This window comes from Talpa occidentalis, unplaced genomic scaffold, assembly GCF_014898055.3.
Source record: "Talpa occidentalis isolate TD23 unplaced genomic scaffold, MPIMG_talOcc4v2.1 talOcc4.17, whole genome shotgun sequence".
NCBI classification, from domain to species: domain Eukaryota; kingdom Metazoa; phylum Chordata; class Mammalia; order Eulipotyphla; family Talpidae; genus Talpa; species Talpa occidentalis.
Genome location: NW_023601754.1, coordinates 17,830,230 through 17,852,167, shown reverse-complemented (window position 1 = coordinate 17,852,167; position 21,938 = coordinate 17,830,230). Strand labels below are relative to the sequence as shown.

At 43.2% G+C, this 21,938-nt stretch overlaps 1 protein-coding gene across 4 annotated transcripts in view; it reads right to left on the bottom strand.

The window, feature by feature from the left end:
• GAN (gigaxonin) overlaps positions 1 to 21,420 on the bottom strand; it is a 59,832-nt gene extending 38,412 nt beyond the window's left edge. For 2 of the 4 annotated variants that reach the window (XM_037516218.2, XM_037516220.2), the window contains exons 1-2: positions 21,238 to 21,420; positions 14,327 to 14,389 (exon numbers count right to left, since the gene is read on the bottom strand). In XM_037516218.2, coding sequence (XP_037372115.1) covers positions 14,327 to 14,389; positions 21,238 to 21,404 — 230 coding nt within the window. In that variant the 5' untranslated portion in view covers positions 21,405 to 21,420. The remainder of the gene's footprint in view (positions 1 to 14,326; positions 14,390 to 21,237) is intronic. The other 2 variants (XM_037516219.2, XM_037516221.2) reach the window with 1 other exon arrangement.
• Between the last annotated feature and the right edge of the window lie 518 nt (positions 21,421 to 21,938).

Sequence of the window (21,938 nt, the reverse complement as noted above, 5' to 3'; positions counted from 1 at the left end):
TGTAACTGTGACAGAGAATAAGCTGAAGAGATTTTTCATCCCCTCTGATGCAAAAGCTTGTGTCCAATAAAAGCATGGAAACACTCTACAAGAAAATAAGAGAATGTAATGTTCAAGGGGTCAACTATAGAATTTCTGGGTTGATTCATGGGCCTGACTCATATGGTTTCAAATGATTCATGTCCCCTCAAATTGTGCAGCTACCAAGAGTAGGCTCCCTGAAATATGAGAGGAGGAGCCTGGGTCCATCACTTCGTTTGCCCAATTATGCCAAAAAAAAACTTAGGTTCTATGGGGAGTTTATTTTACAGATGTGCCCCCACCTTTCCATTTTTGTCTTCATGAGCTTCATTTTTGTCTTCAAAACCACGTCAAAAGTGGATCGTGAGGACAGTGAAACTGCTCTACATGAAGTCGTAATGGTAGAAACTTGCCATCATTCATTTATACAATATACATTATACAATTGTACAAACCCACAAAACGCACCACACCAAGAGGAACCCTAAAGTAAACTATGGACTTTGGACTATAAAGCCACATCAAGTTAGGCTTATCATTTGGAACAAAGATACCATTTTGGCGGAGGAGGTCTATAAAGGTGGAGCTTATGTATGATGGGAGTGGGACACAGGCTAGATGGGAAATCTCTATACTCTTCTCAGTTTTGCTGAGAACCTTAAATTGCTTTAAAAAATATAGTCTACTTAAAAAAGTGTACTGTTTAGTTCCCATTCAGCTTAATGAAATACAAACTTGCAGGTAGTACTTGGCATCCTTTCACAAGGCCTTTTGTTTTTAACATATTCAATATTTAAAACTATGTTTAAGTTTAATGAGGTAATATTGGTCTATGACACTGTCTATGTTTTAGGGGTGTAAGTTCACACCTCTACACATGTGGGCCAACACACCGTGACACCTGTAACAGGGTGGACCCTAGGGAAAGGAGAGGTTCCAGGTTTCCTGGCCCACCCAAGGAAGGGTGGGATTGAGCAAGGAGGAGAAGCAAGAGAAGAGACTGGGAGAAGGGTGAAGGCTGGAGAGCAAGAAGACCACCTGGAGGAGGCACGTAGAGCAGAGAGACATGTGAAAAAGCTACACTTGCTTCTTGGCCTTGGGCTTATACCAGGGACTTGGGGGACATAGAAGAAGGCACTTGAAACAGTGTGGGTGAGAGACCCATGAGGAGGTTACATGGCAGCCTTTATCTTGGTTTTGATTTTGCTCTTTTCCTTCCAGACTTGTCTGATCCCTTCTGTGCCATTCCTATGGGTCACCACCAGAAGGTGCCTTAGACTTGAGGCAGGCTTTCGGGACTCAGCAATCCTGCTTTGGGCGAATGGTTTGGCTGGACATTTACCTACAAGGGAATGGGTAACTTTGGGTGCTTGATTTGGAAACTATTTTACCTATTTTTTCCCTTCTCTTGTCTTTATTGAACTAATTATATTAAAGTTCATTTCCATTAAAGATCTTATGCGCTCGAGTATGTTTTGGCTTGATACAGAGGATGGCAGAACCTGCTTAGAGCAGGGAGGTATGAGGGTGCTGGGAAGCTAGGTTGAGAACTACTCTTAAAATCCATTCAAGCCCAAAGTCATTCCAGAATCTATGTGAGGAAAAAAATGTTAATGGTAAATAAGTAAAACCCATAATACTTTTAGGAAAAAGATTTGGAGGCAGAGAAAAATGAATAGGAGGAAATTAAGGAGATAATGAAAGCAAAGAAACAAAACAATATTGGAGCTCCACTTTCATGGCACGCTCGAATAATGAACATTTCTTAGAGCTGTCATGGGAGTCAAGGCCCCATTCCCAGTGCTGTGCCCCTCTCCCTGTTTGGTAACAGACCCACCACCAAAGCACCAATAACCCTCTGTCAGAGTTCATGCACCCCTCCGCTGACCCTTTGCTCCCATCCCTGCTTCCTCTCTGTCAGCCCCAGTTTTGCAGTCATATTCCAAAGATTTCTTTCATGACAAGTCCTTTTATGGCCTGCCTTCTGTGGGTGGGGAAAACAAGACCTGTCTAGCTCATGGTTCTTGCCACCCAAGAAGTCCATCAGCAGGGAGAAAAGCATTTACTCAGATCTGTGTGAGGCATGACCAGAGGTATCAAGAGGTCCAAGGAAACACCACCTACATGGACCAATTACCACAGGGCCCTCCTGCTAGTGGACTAGGCAAAGCCAGGGGAGCAGCGAGGAAGCCTCATCTCCATGCTTCATTTTCTCCTTTCTCCCTGCCTCCAAATCTTACCTAGAAAGATTATGGGTTTTACTTACTTACCATTTATACTTTTTTCTTCACATAGATCCTGGAATGACTTTGGATTTGAATGGATTTTAAGAGTAGTTCCCCAACCCAGCTTCCTAGAATCTTCTGGAGAACTTTCACAGAAAAGCAGATCCCCGGGCCCCATCCCAGATCAATGAAGTCACTGCAGGTAAACAGTGTGTGTGTTTAAAAAGTTCCCCAGCTGATTCGGACACATTCCCTCCTGCCAGGAATGTTCTCTCCCCCACCCACTCCCCTAGTCACATGGTTTTATCCTTCACTGACTCAAGGTCTCTGCTCCAGTACCACCCCCATAGAGCAGCCCAGGTGACCACACTATCTAAACTAACACCCCCACTCTCTTCCCTGCATTATTTGTCTTCACAAAATTTATCACCATCAAATAAAAGGCACTGTTTAATATCCCCATCAAGGAAAAGAGGGCTTTGTCTTGTTTAAGCTCCATTCTCATACCTAATCAAGTGCCTGCTATTGAACGGGCAGGTACCTGATTAAGTATTATGGGCTGGAAAAGGCATGGATTTTAATGCTGCAGAGTCAACTACTGCTGCAAATTGAGCACAACTGTTTGTAATGGCACTACCAACCAGCAGAGCAGCCGGGAGCTCTTCAGCACTATTACAGTATGTGCACACTGAGGGGAAGTGGTGCTTCTGGTGGCTTTCAACCCAAGGTGTGCTGTACAGTTAGTTGGCTATTCTGAAAGTGAATGTCCAAATGTTCCACCCCTGCAGTCACCCTAACGGCCCTGACACATTCACCCCTCAGAATACTGAGGCCAAAGGTAAACTGCACCCTAAGGCCTTAGAGTTCCGAACTACAGTGCTTCCCTGCCCTCTGCCCATCATCACAATCACTGGTGTACAGCACAGGAAGATCAGGAGTTAAGAAGCGATGGGAAAACATAAGAACAGGAAAAGTTTCTGCAAAGTCCAGGGTTTATTGTCCAGATATCTGTCCTGCCACCAATCAATTCCATGGTAATGAAGCTGCAGCAGAGTCACTTCATCATAGATTAAGGTGCAGGATGTACAAACACCACAAGGAGGCCAGAGCCATGGTCTTATCCATCCCTGACAACCTCCCTTCCTCGACTACGCTGCGCATGAGCATCCCCCAGAAATGTGTTCTGTTTCCCTTCTGCTATCACATCCACATCAGCCACTTGGAGGGTGAACACAGTGCTTCGTATTTAGAAAACAGTCCTGAGCAAAGGAGAAATTCATCTCAGGAGATACTACTTTTGGAAAAGAGAACATGGAGAGTGTAAGTTATACCTTCAACAGAGGGGCAGAGCAAGGAAACCCCCTGTGTACACTTTGCGGGGACAGGGAAGGTGCGAAGGCTGCACATGCTCACAGCTACAAGTGACATCACGGTACCTGGCAGAAACACAGCAACCCTGGAGGGAAAAGATATAAGAGCCGTAATGTGAGACAAAGGAATGGTTTCTAGGTAATCCCTTCACTGTTGCAGGCCAGTATTAAGTACTAGGTATGGCTTCAGAAATTAGATCTCAGCTGGTTGGCAGGCCCCACCCTTGTAGAATGAAATTATCATTTGTCAGTAAGATAAAAAGTTGTAAGTCATTTCTAGTTCAGGGATTTTAACTATTCATTTGAAACCTTTAGCACCATGTTCCTGTATATAGTGTATCTACTGTGTCCACAGTTAATGAGCACCCCCTGCCCCCAAGCTGCTGAAAGCCTCTTCCTCCTCTGGTTGTTCCCATCTTAGAAAATGGTACTGTTTTGTACTCAGTTACTTAAACCCAAAATTAGAAATTCCACTAAGTAAATATGGAAGGAATTTTTTTAATATGGAAGAAACTATTGAGTTGTAAAGTCTAAATGGATATTAAAACTAGTAAGTGAAACCTGATGGGGAATGGAATATTTACATAATCTTAGAGTATCATCCCATAAACTTATTAATTACAAAAATAAAAAGACTGGGCTAAGCTGGTGGACACTGTCTGTAACCACATGACCAATGCTGGGACAGCCTCCAGGAGCCCTGTGTAGGGGCAGGACAGGCCACTGTGCGGGTTTTCTGATCCCATGCAGACCGGGTAAATGAGGAATCAGAGTCCTCAGTGGTTTTGCAGGTTTTTATTGGGATTACCAGGTACACAGCAGGCAGGGGCGCTGGGGGGCTGGGAGCAGGTCTTCACTCTGGGCTCTCCGGCCTTCTCTTGGCTTCGGCTTCTCTTGCTTCTCTCTTGGCTTCTCTTCGGCTTCTGCTGGCGTCCCCGTGACGCCGCCCTTAAAAGCCCAGTCTCATCTACCTATGCCCACACCCTATTTCAGGTGTCCGCCATCAGGCATGCATTCAGTACCACAAGGATCCATCATCTATTCTGATGGCGTGAGGGCAAAAAGCCTGACATTTTTCCTTACCCTACACCTGCCATGATGCAATGAGGAAGACGCAACACTCCTCTGGTGGTGTTCTTGCCACAAACACCTAACCTCATTCTAATTATAAGAAACCAAACCCAAGCACAGGGACATTCTACAAAATAGTGAATACAACTCACCCAAGTTCCAAGCCAAGAAAGGCAAGGAAAGACTGGGGAGACCAAAAGACATGACTAGTTTATCATGTAAGTACAGGGCACAGGTGTTGTGCAAGCACGAGTGGGGGTAAATCAGCTTTCCTGGGAGCAGGCTTCACATAGGCACCACCTGAAGTGGGTCTTAGCTGATATTTATGGAATTTTAGGAGGGAGAAGGCAGTATACCATGAAGGGGGGACAGCAAAAGACTGGTGTAAAGTCCTGTACTTTCAAGGAGTGCCAGAACACAAGGGAGTTAGCAGCCAGAGGGCAGAGGGTAGGTGGAAGGCTCAGCTCCTGGATGACCTTATACCATAGGAGAAACATGCACGTCACCTTGAGGGAAATGGAGCCATTCGTGAGAGTGTTTTTTAATTTAATATTAATTTTTAAAAAGATTTATTTATTTTATTTATACAAGCACTGGGTACAGTCAGAAGCACAGGACGGTAAGAGAATTCACCAGAGCCAGAGCGGGGAGCAGAACAGGCAGACTGACGAAATACACTGCTGAGGGGAGCAGTGGGGTGGCAAGAGAGGTCTGCACGCCACGTGGGACCCTCGCCGGCTGGCTGAGGATCAAACCAGCGCTGCAGAGGCTGCAGGCAGCTTTGCAGCCCAGCGCTCAACCGCTGCGCCACCGGGGAGGCCCGTGTTTTTAAATTTTAATCTTTTTATCCTGAAATAATTTCAGACTCACAAAAAAAGTTTAGGAAGCCCAGAGTTTCTGTATACCCTTTCTCCAGTATCTATTAATGTTACTAGCTTACATAATCTTAGTACAATTATCAAAACTAGCATATAAAGACTGCTGCACTATTATTACATACACGAGGGATTTATTCCAATTTCACCTGTTTTCCCATCAGGTCCTTTCTCTGCTCTGGGAGAGAGTTCCAAATTGTACTGTTATGGACGTACAGGCTGGGGTCTCCGGAGAGAGGGCAAGGCACTGGCATCTGTGGAGCTGATGAGGCTGTGGTGGGCAGAGTGGAGGGGATGAAGAATCTTGGGCCATGTTGTGTCACACATATGTAGGGGAGAGGCAGGGAGGAGGACGAGCAAAGTAGATTCCATGGGAAATGTGGGGCAAAGGTACCTCAGAAACAGAGCGACTCAATGTCAAGAAAATGATTGAGAGTGATAAACCAGCAGACAGAGTAAGATAAACACTTGAAAGTTTTCACTTGATTTGGTCATTACATTTAGCAATTTTTTTTTAAAGAACAATTTTAATGATGTGATAAGATAAGAGCCCAAATGCAGAGTGAAGAAATAACAGGAAGACAGACTCTGGAGAATAGAAAGGTTCTTCTTTCAAGAATCTCTGTTGAAAAATAAAGGAAACTGCACACTGTCAGAAGAGGATGCAGAGTTGTTTGTTTTTAACAGACAGCTTCATTAACATCTGCACAATTCCTATATGCCAGGCACTGGAAAGGACTTCAGCACATGTCTATGGTGGTGAAAGGAGTTAGAAGAGAAGGTAAAGGACAAAGGACAAAAAAACACAGGAGAAGGAAGAGAATGTAGAACAGAGCAACATACCAGAAGAAAGGGGAGAGTGTGAGTGGGACAGCAGGGGTGGGAGTGTAACAGGGTGGTCCCCAAGAAAGGGGGAGGTTCCAGGTTCCTTGCCCCACCCAAATGGAGGGTGGAGCTGAGCAGGGAGAGAAGAAGCTGCAGAGGAGACTGAGAAGGAGGGAAGCAGGATGGAGCCAGAAGGAGACCTGGAGGAGGCACATGGAGCCTAGAGACACGTGAAGAAACTGTGTTTGCCTTTTGGTTGTGGACTGGGTGACACAGATGTGGGTGAGACCCGTGGGGAGGTGACAATGGCAGCTTTTATCTTGATTTTGATTTTGCTCTTTTCCTTCTGGGCTTGTCTGGTTGTTTCTGACCCTTTTCTGTGGGTCCCCACTGGAAGATGCTTCGGACTTGCGGCAGGCTTTGGGGCCTTGTTCTGGGCCAATCCCATTTGGATGGAGTTTTACCCACGAGGAGATGAGTCACATTGGGTGCTTGATTTAGAAACTATATTCTTTGCCTTTTCTGTATTGTTTCCTAATTGTATTAAAGTTCCTTCCCATTAAAGTCTTATATGTTTTGTGTTGATGCAGCGGATGGCAGAACCCATTTAGAGCAGGCAGGTTTTGGGGGGGTCTGGGGTGCACCTCTCCCTGCCCTGTAACAGGAGGATAGGGAGAGGCTGAGTAAGGAGAGGCCTGAGTAAGCCTCTGATCTCAGAAAAGGCAGCACAAAGCCATGGCAGCCCATCTAAGCAGAATTAAAAATGACCTTCAGAAGTAACATGTTAGTTCAAATTTCAAAAAATCTAATATTCTAGGATCAACAGTCTATAAACTCCAACACACAGTCTGTTTTTATAGGGTCTTTTTAGCTAAAAATGGCTCGTATATTTGCACGGCATTGTTAAACACAAAGAAAAAGATGGGACAAAGAGCACATGACCAAAAATATTTCTGACCCTTTATAGAAAAACTTTACAAACCCCACTCCAAATAATTTTACAATAGCAAACACACAACATTTTAAAATCTAGTTGGTACGCAATGGGATACCAACTTACACCTGTGAGAATAGCCCATGTCAAAAAGACAGAAACAATAATGTTGGTGAGGGTGTGAAAAAGGATCATTGTGCCTTGGTGGGAATGTGGACTGGTCCAGCCCCTATGGAAAACAATGCGGTGATTTCTCAAAATATTAAAAATAAATCTGCCATATGATCCAGTAATTACATTCTTAAATATCTACCTGAAGAATATAAAACACTAATTCAAAGGAATATATGCACTTCTATTGTAACGGATCCCCATGGTTCCCAGAGGCCAGGGGGGCAAAACGGCTTTGTTGGGACTGAGGTGTACCAGCCTCACCCCACAACTTGTTGATGTTCATGTTCCCCCTCCCCCAGCCCCAGTGAGACCAGCTCTGACCATAGATTGCTGGAGCCAACAGACCCACAAACCTGCCCTGACCTAAGTGGAAGCTGAGCTGGGTTATTTTACCTTTTATATCTGGCACCAGGGTTCTAAATGGACGAACCAGGTGCAAGCTAATTGAACCAATCAGGTTCAAGATTACTTCATTAGTTAAAATTTGGATTGAAAATGGAAAAAGAGCTGATTGGTGCTAAACAGTCCAGACACTTAAGATGGAAAACAGTCTAATTCGGCTTGCAGGGTAGGGTACCCTGAAGGGGATATAAGGCAGAACAAGCCAGCTGGATTCTGCTCCTGGCCTCTGAAGAAAGAAGAATCCTGTTCCTGGCCCTCAAAGAAGAAGCATTGTGTTCCCAATCTCTGAAGAAAAAAGAGGGCTCCTATTCCCAGCCTCAGAAAAAAGAAGGAGTCCGCAGCTGGCAGACTGAAGAAGGATCCTGCTTCTGATATCCAAAGAAAGGAGGATCCTGCTCCCAGCCTCCAAAGAGAGAATGATCCGTTGGATCAACATTGAAGAAAGAAGCAGTCAACAGCCAGCCTTCGAACAAGACTCATTCTGCTCCTGACCTCTGAAGAAAGGAGGAGTCTGCAGCTAGCCTCCAAAGAAAGAAGCAGCATTCTGTTCCTGGCCTTCCAAGAGGTAGCATTCACCTTCAAAGAAGGATTTGGCAGATGGCTTCTAAAGAGAGAAGTTTCGAGCACCTCCAAAGGTCTCTGGAGAGGCTAAGTCACTGCACTTGCCTCTGGCCCTGCCTCTGACATCGTCTGCAAGAAGCACTGTTGGGCTTGGCCCAGAGTCTTCAAAGAGTTGACCACAGCCTCTGGTTCTCTGGCACCACTTCCAGGTGCTGTTGAGTTTGTAGCTGTCTGGTCCCCGCAGCCTTCAGACTGTTGCTGTGGGGTGCTGCTGCCACAAGTGGCCTTTGTTTAGGAATTCTGGACATGTGGACACTATCTGGGGTGAGACAGTCAGCCACTGTGGCCTCAAAAACTCTTTTCTTTCCCCAATCTCCTGTTTGTTCAATAAATCCTGCTGTTGTTGGACTCTGAGCCTGAGTGGTCTTACTTATAATTATAAGCATAGGTGAGAACCCACTGACCGTGATCTGTCCTGCACCTTGCTCATTGTTCTTTAAACCTGTTTTAAGTGTGTTTAGTACTTGCCATCTACAACAATATGGATGGAGCATGGCCAAAAAAATCAGAAGGACAAAAATTATCAGATGATTTCACTCATGTGGAATATAAAGAAACAAAACAAAGGAACAGACAAAATGAAAACAAAAGAAATCCTAGAACTCTGACTGTTGAACCAAGGCTACCAGAAGGTGGTGAGGGAGAGGAGACAAGAAGCAAAGGGAGATGGGCTCATTGGACTTTGGTGGAGGATTATATGTACTTGGTTGGTTGGGTATGTCATACATTTAAGAGGGGTGAATCTATATCCCTAAATTACAGACAGTGTTGTAAACCAACATTACCTCAATAAAAGAAAATTAAAAAAAATCCAGTTCACTGATATGCAAAATAATAACTTTGAGAAGCAACTTGTAAAAGTGATGGGGCAATGGTGATAGATATGAGGAAAAAAAAATAAACTGCAAGGCTCTTTATATGATTATCCAGACTTCCCAGGTAATAGTCTGGTTTCTGCTTCTATTTCCAGAAATAGATATACTGGGGACATAGCCCCAAAGTAGGTTTACTTATATCCATGGGGGAAAAAAAAACACCCAGTTTTTTTCTAATTGGTTTATAGTATCACTACTCAGAAGGAAAAGGAACTGGAAATTAAAATGTCAAAAAGAGAAATGATTAAGCAAATTATATGTAACAACAATATGATGTAATAACAGCTAATAAAAGTGATTATTGGCATTATATTAAGAAATAAGAAAAGAGGGACATGAACTGACTTTAAGTGAAAAGATGAACCATAAGTAATATGCACAGGCAGATTAGAGCTATAAAAATATATTAAGTACACTGTTCAGAGCCAGAAATTAATGTGGAGTGACATAAATAATTGAACTATCATGTGATTTTCCACAATTATTTGTGGGGGGGGGAAATTCTGAAAATTTAAATTTAGTTCTTGTAATTTTAAAAAGACAAAGTCTGAAAATGCAAGTTAAGATTTTAAGATGAGTTCAAAGACAGAAGCATGATGCAGCGACTTGTGAAGCAAAACATTCTTCTAGAATGAAACAAGCCTGCTGCCTTGTTCTGGTCACACCCTGACCTTTTGGAAATACACATAAAAGAGAGACATTCATGCCACAACGTGTCAGACAGTTCCAGATTTTCTACTTAGGCATTATTTTTCCAGATGCTATTTAAAACAGGCTCCTCTTATAACCCTAAGACCCCATGCAAATGATCATGTCAAGAGTAAGCCCCTTTGATTGGGGGGCTTGCTTCAAGTTTTCCCTCTCTAATTAAAAACTGGCGGATCTGGTTCTTTTTTCTATGGCATACAAATGGAACTAAGTACCACAAAAGCTCCCTATTTCAGAAGATACATATTCCTACTCACTTTCCACTTTTTCTTCCCAATGTAAAGAGTCAGAAGGTAGGTAGAGAAAGTAGAACTCCTGAATACATCTAAAGGAAAATAAATAAATGTGAATTTAAGATCATTTTGGTAGCTCTCCTTTCAAAGCAATTCCAACCAAAACCAAAACATTAAGTGAAGGCTGAGAAGCTGTTTTTTTTTTTTTTTTAAAGAGATAGCAGGAACAAACCCTAAGCCGAAACAACTACAGCCTCAAACACACCCCCTTCCAGTTTCTCTTAATAAATAAGAGTCAGCTCCCTCTGAAATGAGCTTCACTTACATTTTAAAACTACCCTTTCCTTCTGGTACCGCCCTTAATTTATAATCTATTGTGATAAATGTCTCCCAACAACTTGAAGCAGAAAATGCCTTCCAGAATATTGTCAGGGGAATGAATGCTTTTCTATTAATCCTTTAGTCATGTCTTAACAGAAGCTCACTCTCTAGAGCCACTCTTTCTGAATACAGAATTTGGTCCCTTCTTCTCCCAGGTTTCTTGGCAGCAGAAATGGACTCTACTGAGTTACTGGTGCCATCTAACAGCACAAAATGAAAGACTCTGACAGAGTAAACTAACTCTGTTGCACGATGCTTTGTTTTGTCTCCAATACATATTCAGCTACACCTTAAAAAGTTAAGGCAGAATGTTTCATCTCTTGGAAGCCAGTGTAGATAACAGCCCGAATGCTCATCTTCTTCATCAGTACTTACAGCCTGCATGGAATTTCCACTAATGGGTTTGGTGTCTTTGGCCTCAGCGATAAAAGATGAGAGCTTTAAAAGCACCCAGTCCATCAACTGAGTAAGAGACAGATACAGGCCACACTGGGGAGACACACCCTCACTCCAGAAGCCTGTAAGAGGGAGTGGCTATTGGGAATTGGGGATATGTAACAAAGGAAGGGATGTTGAAACCAAGTCTCTAAGGATGAATACAAATTCATCTGCCAGAAAAGAGTAGGAGGTCAACAAAAGCAGTGACAGGCAACATGTGCAAAAATAACCACGTGCATTTCTAAGTATGTGAAGCACTACATAGAATTTTCAAGAACTACAAGAATATAGTTAAAGTGTTTGCAGAGCAATGTTATTCCAAATTCAAAGAGACAAAGTCTCTTCCCCACTTTCCCTAAGCAGCCAGGTTCAACCCCTGCTAATCTCCTCCTTCCTCAGCAGCCAGCTGCCTTCCTCCCCAGTCCCTGATGCTGTGCTGGGCCACAGCACTGTTCAGCAATGCCAGTCCTCGGAACATGCAACCATTAAGTCACCTTCTTAAAGTGGAGTCCATTCATATTACTAATACTATTAATGGTTACCAAGTAACCTTGAATAAAAATCTAAAGCAATTAACGCAGTACTCTAGAGTACACTTATCTGCTCTGCCTGTTATCCATGCTCCAAACCACTCCTATCCCAGCTTAAGTCCAGTCCAATCATTTGCCTGCACTCACCTCTCTTGCCTGAATGATTTTCCTTTCACCCCTTTCTGCACCTCACCAATCTGCCCTACTATTCGTTCTTTCCAAGACTTTGCTCGAAGACTGCTTCCTCCATAGAGCCTTAGGTGATCACCGAACTACAGGCAGACTCCGAGATGCTGTGGGTTCAGTGGCAGATCAACCACCGCACAAAAGCAAGTCTCACACTAAGGTGGGTTCCATGATTTTTCAGTGTATATACAAGTTAGCAAAACTTTATATACACTCTACTATAGTCATTAAGTGTGCAATAGCATTATGTCTAAAAACACAATGTATAGGTCTTAAATTAATGTGTCACAGAGACATAAAGTGAGTTACTGCTGTTGGAAAAATGGTGCCAACACACCTTTTACCTGCAAAAAATAAAAAAAATAATGCAGTGTCTGTGAAGCTCAATAAAGTAAAAACACAATAAAATAAGGTGTGCCTGTACTTCTTTCTCCTCAGAACACCTAGAAGTACCTATACAATTAAAATGACTTTTGGTCTATCTTCTTATTTTTTTTTTTTTTTTCACAATAGAAATCCTTGAGAGCAAAGTCTGCACTTTATAGAATTATTCTAGCCATCCCTAAATCAGCACTCCCAGCCGCACTGACACCCATGGTTTCCTGGTGAGGGGGAGCACAGCGTCTCCTTGGCGCTCCTCACCGAAAGTCCTTATGCCAGTACCTCTAATCTAGGCACTCCAGCCATCCTGATTCCTGTCCCAACAAGGCAGTGCCTTCCTGCATGACATCTGCTTCCACTCTTAACTTTAACAATCCATTTTAAATATTGCAGTCAGCATTAAAAAACACCTTTAAATATACACAAGACTTTTTCTTCTGCTGCTTAAAGCCTGTGAATGCCTACTCTAAGCCTTAAAAATAAAACCTAATTTCTCTCTTATAGATTGACCACATTTTCGAGGTTCTTATCCCATACCCACTACCTCCCCAGCCAGCTCCTTAGCTACTCAGGGAAATGTTACCACCAGTGTCATCTATGAGGTGCAGTGTAATTATCAACCTGAACTCAGGACAACAGGCTCTGTCGTCCCTGAGCATTGGATCACCGGCTACTGCACCCACTGCTCACGGTCACCCTCACACTGATGTTCTTCTGCTCCCTGAAGGCCGAATGGACCTGGAACATCTCTGTTCCCTCTCCTCAGCTCTGCTCATGTCCATTCACCTTCCTCCTTCAGACCTGAGCTTAAATATGTTCTCAGATAGGTGTTCCCATCGCCCAGGCTAGAACAGTGCCCATCCTCTGCTGATTTCCTTCCCGGTGCTTATATCTCACAGCGATCAGACGTTTCTGTGTTAGCTCCCCAGCTGGACTCCATGGATGCCGAGACGCTGTCTGCCAAGTTCATGGCAGGGCCTCACATAAACACTCAAGAAAACTTTAGTGAGTGAACAAGCATACTGGAGAAACTCGACCATAAATCTGTGTTTTCTACTTAACGCTGTTTCTGTAAAAGTGATTAACTGGGGTTACGAACATAGTGACTGATCAGATGAGTCAATTAAATACACTTTTGGAGCAGACTTTCAAAAGTGTCTCCTCCAAAAATAAAGTATACCTATTCTGTTCTCATTCTTGAAGTTCTTACCCCACCACACAGTTGTAAGATATGCAGTAATGAAAAATTAAGTGAACATCAAAAATAAAGGTGAAACCATTAGTTTTATGTTTATTGCTTTTGCTAGCCCCAAAGAGGTAGAAAAAATAGCGACTCCACATTACTCAGTCTCAGTTTGGGCACTGTTTATAGGAGATCACTCAACACCCACTCAAACAGCAGCAGCACACAAGAAAAAAGAATTGAGCCTCAGAAGGTTTGTCTCTTCACTGCCACAGTCTCTCCAGCACCTGTCACTGATACATACTAGCTCCTGCGTACTTGCTGAACAAATGACTAAACCCATACTCAAGCCCCAGAACAGTCAACCCTAATTACGTAAGATTCCTTTACTGTGGATGTGTCTGTTATGAATTAATACACAGTATTGAAGGTACTGAAACGTATTTTTCAATAATGCTGATTCTTGCACTGTTATTTATTATTGGTTAACATAATCCCACCAGCAAACAGGTCACGGCAGTTATGACAATCCTGAGGAATGCACAGATGGCTGTGCAAGTGGTGGATAGATTTTTTCATATTCCCCTTTATTGGGAAGGAGGGAAAAAAAGACTGTAAATAGAGTAAGCAGAGCCAATTACTCTATTCCTGCCTCACTGTGGGAGGTGACAAAAATGAGAATTTTATTCCTTCCCAGTCAACAATGGGGATTATTGTCCTTTTCAGGCCAGGCACAAAGTTAGGAGCTTTGCTCACAAGAGGCAGGTAAGTTTTAAGGAGGCAGGCAGGAAAACAAGCAAGCAATCCACCAAACCATATTCAAAGTGAAGTCCCTAAATATTCCCACACTAGCTTTATATAGGAAGAAAGGCTGGAAATTGTGGGACACTAACCTTTTACTGACCCAAAGAAGATGATGTAAGACAGGATGGGTTCTGCGGCCTTCAGTTCCCTCTCTGAAGCAGAAGGCAGGTGGGTGGTGGCCAGAAAGGGAGGAGGAAAACGATTATCAAAGGCTTTTCTTTCTAAGGATTCTCTGCTCCTCACAATCCCACTCTTTCAGGCTGCACCTTAAGAATGTGCTTTATAGATTTGAAAAGACCCACACCAAACTCACAACCTAAATGTGAGGTTTCTCCATTTCAGTGACAACTGATACAATTTAAGTGAGAAAAATCTGGAAATACTTTAAGCTCAGTAATATTCAACAATTTACAATTATTCAGAGGCATGAGAAATTGGTGACTGATGAATGCCAATATGACTGTAAAACTGTTTCACAGTATTTCTATTCATCTTACCATATTGATATAAAAATCCTATGACTCAAATGGCCTTTAAATTATTTCTAAAATGATACAGAAATATTCAATAATTAAGCAAATCTGAAATACCTATAAGTAAAAATATACATTTCTGCATCCATTAGAACATTAACTCCAAAAAAGGAAAATAAAGGCTATTTTATTGATCTACATTCCATTATTCAACATTCTGTTTTTTATAACCAGTCCTCCCATCTTCCATTTATGATATATGTTCCCTCTGAGAGTTTCATTGCTTGAAGGCTAATTCTGTTTTATCTAACAAAATATTTCACCAAGACCTTATTTCCCCCAAGTATCCTATTATCTAACATCTCTGAACAGAGGAAAAATACTATAATTTACTTCCACAGAAAATAGAAGTTATAAACATTAGACTATCATTCTATGGTGAAGTCACTCTTTGGGATTAAGTACTCAGGAAGACTTGACTCTGCTCTTCAAGCACAGGGGTCAAGAGGGAAACTCGACCTTTACCATTCTTAGAGCTGCAGCTGCCACCTTTATCAAAGCCTTCGATTTCCTACCACGGGAAACGCTCAAATTCAAGGTTGCAACCACCGCCTGCCACTTCCCACACTCACACCACTGCATCTGCACCCTTAACTTGGAATTGAAGTTAGGTACATGATAAGCAGATCCATAGCCTTCTGAAGGGTGATGAAGCACCCCAAAGGACTTACCACATGATACCCATAAGCCAAATGACTCCTTATTTGTCCTAGTTATGTTTTCTTTATGGATTATAAATAATTTTAAGTATCACTTTGACATCATGAGATGATCTGAATAACACTTCAAGCAATGGATAAGGTGGTTCTGTAATCTGGATATTTTGTCTATCTTATTCAAATCTATATCCTAAGGAACCAAGGTTTCTACTTGGAAAAGCATGTCATTTGACTCTCTAAATTACAGAATAAAAGTTACTCTTAGAATACTAAAGACTACTTATAGGAGAAAGAAAACACTATAAAAAGAGGTAGAAGTCAAAAGGCATAGGTCAGAGAACGAGAGTTGGCAATTAAAAACATTCACTGGTGCCAAGACTTACTTCTAACACGTTACTCATTACTCAAACTTTGCTTAGGGAAGTTCTAGAATAAATTTAAACATTCAACACTTCATTTCATCTTAGATTCACTAGGTTAACAGGAATTTTATTGATTTGTTTCATCATTTCATCATCCAAAACCTCTGCAGAATCAGAGTACACACTGCTACTTAGAGTGGCAATCACTGTCTTGTACAAATAAATAGATATTATCAGGCTGAAATGAATAGTCTATGCTAAACCTCAGCCGAACTCCAATTTATATGGGCTTATCTTCCTTAGAAGTCAAGACAAAACACTTCTCTGATCTTCTGAAATTGAACAAACCTTAATATCATTTTTGAAAGACTCATGAACTATAAGCCCTTCAAGACAGAGTTCCTCTTTTAAGCAGTCAATAAGGCTGCCTCACAGTAAGTGATAAAAACAAACAAGGCCTAGATTCATGAAGAGATATGCAAGTTTGACTTATTTCCCATCACCATTAGAGTGCAGCAAGAGGCTGGTGTAGTCAATCTGACTTTTAAGAAAGCTCAGGATTCACTAAGTCTCAGACTCTGGAGCTTTGAGGGGAATCCTGAGCACTAAGAAATTTAACAGATCATAACTGCCATCCAATATCCTTACGGCCAAACTAAAAAAAAACTGTTGTATACATAGAGGGCCATGAACCCCTCCCTGGTCCAAGTGAGAGCTAAAGACAGAGTGCATGCTTTGTGCATGGCAGACAACACTAACGAACTCTTAGAGCCCATGTGATGGAAAACTACAGGGCAAGTTTCAGGTATCCAAAGAAAGAATGATGACCATTTCTATGTGACTATGAAACTTGGACCTCCTACAGAGACTGTATTAGTCTCCTTAAGTAGTTTCATCAGCATCATCTATGAGTCAAATTTTGATTTAAATAGCACAACAGGTTCATCAATAATTAGACCTTGGAACACAGCCAGATCAACAGCATAAAATAAATGCTTGTTACAAAACATCTCCAAGAAGCTGGATTTATATAGCAGAAGACCCAAAAAGTCCTGTATGGCAGGGCAAAGGAAATGTTTTAATGTCAATGTAAAACAAAACTTAAAGGACACCATAAAGCTTTGAGAGCAGAAACAGTCCCCAACTAACCTTACTTCACAGAAGAGGAAACTAAGACCCAGAACACTTGTCTAAGATGACCTGTATGGATTCGGGGCACAGTGTGTCCACTCCATCAGAAGACGAGGCTTCTCTTAAAAAGACAAGGAGAAAAATTACCATCTTTCTTGTTGGCTGACTCATTAAAGAACCCAAAAATCTTGGGTATTTTTATTTGCTTTTCTCTCCAGGACTTCCCCAGAATAACCAAAATTCTCAAAAGTGAATACAGTACTAGTTTGTACAGAGCCACTAAAATATCACTGCAGAATCACACAGCAATTCATTTTCAAATCCTTTTCACATACATTTACTCCCCAAGAACCAAGCTCTTGAGAGAATGGGGTCTGAGCTCTATCAGATTAAGAGGACTGTGTGACAATTGAGTCTTGAATATGAAACTAAGCAAATCTGGCAAGGGAAATTTCCTGTAAGTCCCAGGAAAATCTTCCCAGAAGGTCTCAGGGTTGCTGAGAAAGAGAAGATTTGATGGGTTGTTCTATCTATGAATTCAATTTCAGCATTCTTAATGGTAGTCAGCTATGTCTACATTTAATATTCCCAACAAACCAAAGAAAGAAATGTTATTCAAGGGTCAGAATTCAGGAACACTGGGAAGAGGGCATGTTGGTTAAGCAGCCGTCTTCTTACTGAGCTGCAGGATGGACAAGGGAAGGTACCACCTGCATTCCTGTTGCAACTGGCTCCTAAGGCTGCAAAGACACATGCAGTGCACCTTTTATTTCAGGTTTCAGATTATCACTACGGTTTTGCTGCTGAAGTTGAGTTTGCTGGCTTTTTCTTTTCATACTGTAAATCTTTCTAAGGTGGTATCGCTAAGACGATATGGAGAGAAAACCACTATGAACCAAAGGTAAAACAGAGGAAAAGATTAAACTAAAAAAACTGGGTTAAAAGACATCCCTATTAAATAGAAAGTACGTCAAATGAGTGGCTTTAATTCCTGGTGTGACACAGCTGGACTGGTCTCCTTTGTGGAGCACATAGAAGCAATATATAACATGCTGCTAAGCCAAACAACTTTAGATGGCTTACAACAGTTACTAAAATAAGGTTAACTAAAGATAGTAAACAAGACTCAGACTTTTATAAAACTTCAAAGACTACCAAATTTTCGTACACCAAATCCATATATTAAAGACATCGTAGACCTAAATGTATAAGGAAGGAAAGAAACATTAACTTATATACAAATATAAATTAGATAGACAAATTCATTTTGGTTCAATATAATCCTTTAAAGCAAAACAGATACATTATAAAATATCAATAGTATCAAAAATTACTGAGCAGTTTGAGTAGTAAGACAGCCCAATTTACTTTTAAGTAGTTCTGAGATTGGTAATTTTAAAAGTACCCAAGAACATTCTACAGCCAGGACAGTCACATAAACTTAATTAATCACTGAAAACACAGATGAACTGATTCACATTTATCAGCAACATGTTAAAAATATCTGCCCTACCTTCTGGTTGAAAATGAAAATCTGAAGGGGACAGCACAGATGGGTTCCACTTGGTTTTTGACTTCAGGATGGTGCAAAAGCAATACCCATTCAGTAGAAACCATCCTTTGAATTTTGATCTTTTCCTGGGCTAACATACACACTATGATGTTCTCTTGTGATGTAAGCAATGGGAGCGAGCCCACAGCACAGCGTCAGCCAAGGGGAAACAGCCAAGAAGCTACATGAGCTAATCAGCATATTATAAAATAGACTTCGTGTTAGAGGATTTTGCTCAACTATTAGCTAATATAAGTATTTAAGAACCTTTAAGGTAGGCTAGGCTAAGTGATGATCTCAGGTGTATGAGATGCACTTTCAAGTTCTGATGGGTTTATTGGGATGGCAGCCTATCAGAAGTAGAGAAAGAACTGTATGTGAAAATGCTAAACACTTAAATTATAATATTTTGTGAGTGGTAGAGTTTACATAAAGAATGCTGTTAAGTTGGCATGGTAAAAGAAGTAATGCATTAAGTTGGCATGGTGAAACAGTAGATTAGGCATCATTAACTTAGTTCTAGTTCTACCACTAAGAACCCATAATCCCTACTTCATAAAACAAGTCACTAGCATCCCATGAGCCCCATTTTCTTCTTTGGAAAGTAACAGGATTGAAACAGAAATCTGATGTCCCTTTCAACTCTACTACTATGATTAGTAATATTTCACACCTAAAATTCTGCTGTTAACAAGTTAATAATGTTTAATAGTACTTATCCTCATCAGAATATGAATATACTGTCAGAAATGGACACCTCACCTTTTTCTAATTCAGTAGATGGAGCAGGGAATATAGCTACCTTTGCAGACCTGTGTGCAGACCTACATGCAGACCAGTGAGATGTTCAAAGTACTATTACATATCTCTTTACAGGGTGGGTGAAAGATGAAATCAGATGAAGACACATTTTTATCCCTCATTTATCAGATTAATGAGCTGAACTCCAGATTCAGTCATCTACCAACAACTAAGGGCTAAGAAGAGTAAAAGGTGGAAGTAGAACGCAGGTTCAATGCCCTTCTCAATTAGGGGTAAGTGAGTGAAATGGAAAAGCAGCACCGCCAGTTCTCTCATATCCAGTTGGCTGTAGTTGAAAGGAAGGGGTCACTCAGTCAACACCTTCCCTAAACCACTAGGCATTATTCTGGGTGCTAGAGTCACAGGTATGATCAAAAGAAAAATCCCTGGCCTCACTGAGCTTACACTGTGATTGGGGAAGTTGGACTAAGTAAATAAGTAAAACACAGAGCATATTATAGTGGCAAGTGCTATGCAGTTGGTGATTTGTAATCTTCTTCTAAGCAAACCGATGCAGCTTGAAAAACTATTAACAATGCAACTAAAGTAGTTTTCCTAAGCGATTTCCCCAAACAGGGGATACTTTGGATACAGGGAAGATGCTGGCCTATAGATTCCAAATTGGTATTGATGGCTCATACCTCTGAACTGCCAGTCTTAAGCTGTCATACTGTCAATCTAAATTCCACAGACATCCCCCCTCCCCTCACACTCAACCTGGGTCCCTTTAAATTCACAAAGAGGTCAAATGGGCAAAAAAAAAAAAAAAAAAAAAAAAAAAAAAAGGCCAGAAGTTATAAGCACTTGAACAGCTTCTGAGTTAGCTCAATGTCACCTAACACAAAGGTTAAAAGGTAGTTTGTGTGCAGAGTTCTGCTAGGACAAAGCACTAAGAATACAATACACATTATTTTGCTTTTTCTGATATGTCAATTTTCGTGATGTTCCCTACTATCAGTCTATATATAAGCAGCTTACTGGGCAGTTTCCATAGCTTTTAGCACTGTTTTCTATTATTAAAATAGTAACCCAGTTTGCGAGAAAACTGCTGCTATTAGAAAAAGTAAGAACCCCCTGCCAGATCTGATACACTTGTATAAGCAATCTTACCAACCTTCAATTAACCTGGTTAGTTGAGCTGGCAAATCAGGTTAAGCGTTGCTTTAACTCAAATTCTGAAACGCTTTCTAAAGCGCTAAAACCTCATGATTCTCGAGATGTAACCACATCCCAAGAACTACAGCAAGCTTTTGAAAAATTCATAACGTGTATGCAATGCACAGTCCTTCCTTTCAACGAAGTTCCCCAAAGAAGTCGAAAAGTCACGTCTGCTAAGAATAATTTCGGCTCGCCCGTCCTCAGGGGAGGCTCCAGTAAGGTTTTACCTGTGCCCACACCCGCCGAAAGCAGTGTTTGTTTGGGTTCTCCGCGGGAGCGGCGCTTCCTGGGCGCGCTCAAGGGCCAGGCCCGGCCCACGGCGCCTTGATTTGGAAGCGAACCTCCGGCAAACTTCAACCCTGACCCGCGGGCTGGGCCCTGGCGACGGGGCGGCTCTTCCCGGGTGTGGATCCCGGGCTGCCCCAGGCAGGCGTCGGGCGGCCTGCGGGACTCTAAGGCCCAGGCGGGCGCCGGGCGGGGGGGAACCAGGGTAGACAGCGCCGGGGACCTGCGGCCCGGGTCTGAGGTCAACTCAGGAAGAGGGGCTGGTGGGGGTAGGGGCGCGGCCTGGGGGGGGGTGGCCGAAGCCACAGAGGCTGTCCCGGAGGCGCCGGCAGCCGGGGCCCGACCCGGGTATCCGCCAGGGCGGGGAGTGGAGAGCGCCGAGCCGTAGCGCCTGAGGTGCCCCCGGGCCTGGGGAGTGGAGAGACCCAGGGGCTCCGGGGACACACCCCGCCGGCCCCGCCCCCGGGCTCCCAGCAGCGCGACCCGGCCCGGCGCGGCCCGCCGCGGCCCCCTGCTCACCTGATGTACGGGCTGGCGGCGGCCAGGATGTTCTTCTGCACCGGGATCTCCTCACCGTCGAGCACCAGGTGCGCGTCGCAGAAGCGGGACTCCTCGCGGAAAGAGCTGAGCGCTCGCAGGAGGCGCGCGGCGTGCTGAGGGTCGGAGACCGCGCTGCCCTCAGCCATCGCGGCGCCCGCTGGTCGGAGGACCCTCCCACGCCCGACGCGGCTCTGACAGACCCGGGGGACAGCCTGCGTCCGGCGCGCGCCCCGTCTGCACTGCCCGCGTGCGCGCCCGCCGGGCCAAGCTCTCGGCGCTGTGAGGCGAGGGGTTGGCCCGTCACGCGCCTGCGCCAACGCGGCGCGAGTGGCCGGCGCCTTTAAGGAGTCGCGGCGTTGCGTCATTTCTCCGCGCCGCCCGCGCTCTTCCGCTCCCGGCGCTTCGCCTTGGCTCAACCCGGCTCTGTCGCCGTGGGGCGTGATCGCTGCTGCAACCGAGGGGTCTGCAGGCAGGATGGCTGGGACTCTGGAGCCCCGAGCCTCGGCTTTTCCACTGGTTAGCCCTGTGGCGGTGGGTAAGGTGCCCATCTTCAGTGTTTCCATCTGCAAAATGTAGATGATGACTTGTTGGCATGGTTGGGGACGTGTGTAAGGTAGCGCGCATCTGCAAGGGCGCAGTGGTGGTTGTACCTTGCGTTATTTACGAGGGAGAAGGGGTTT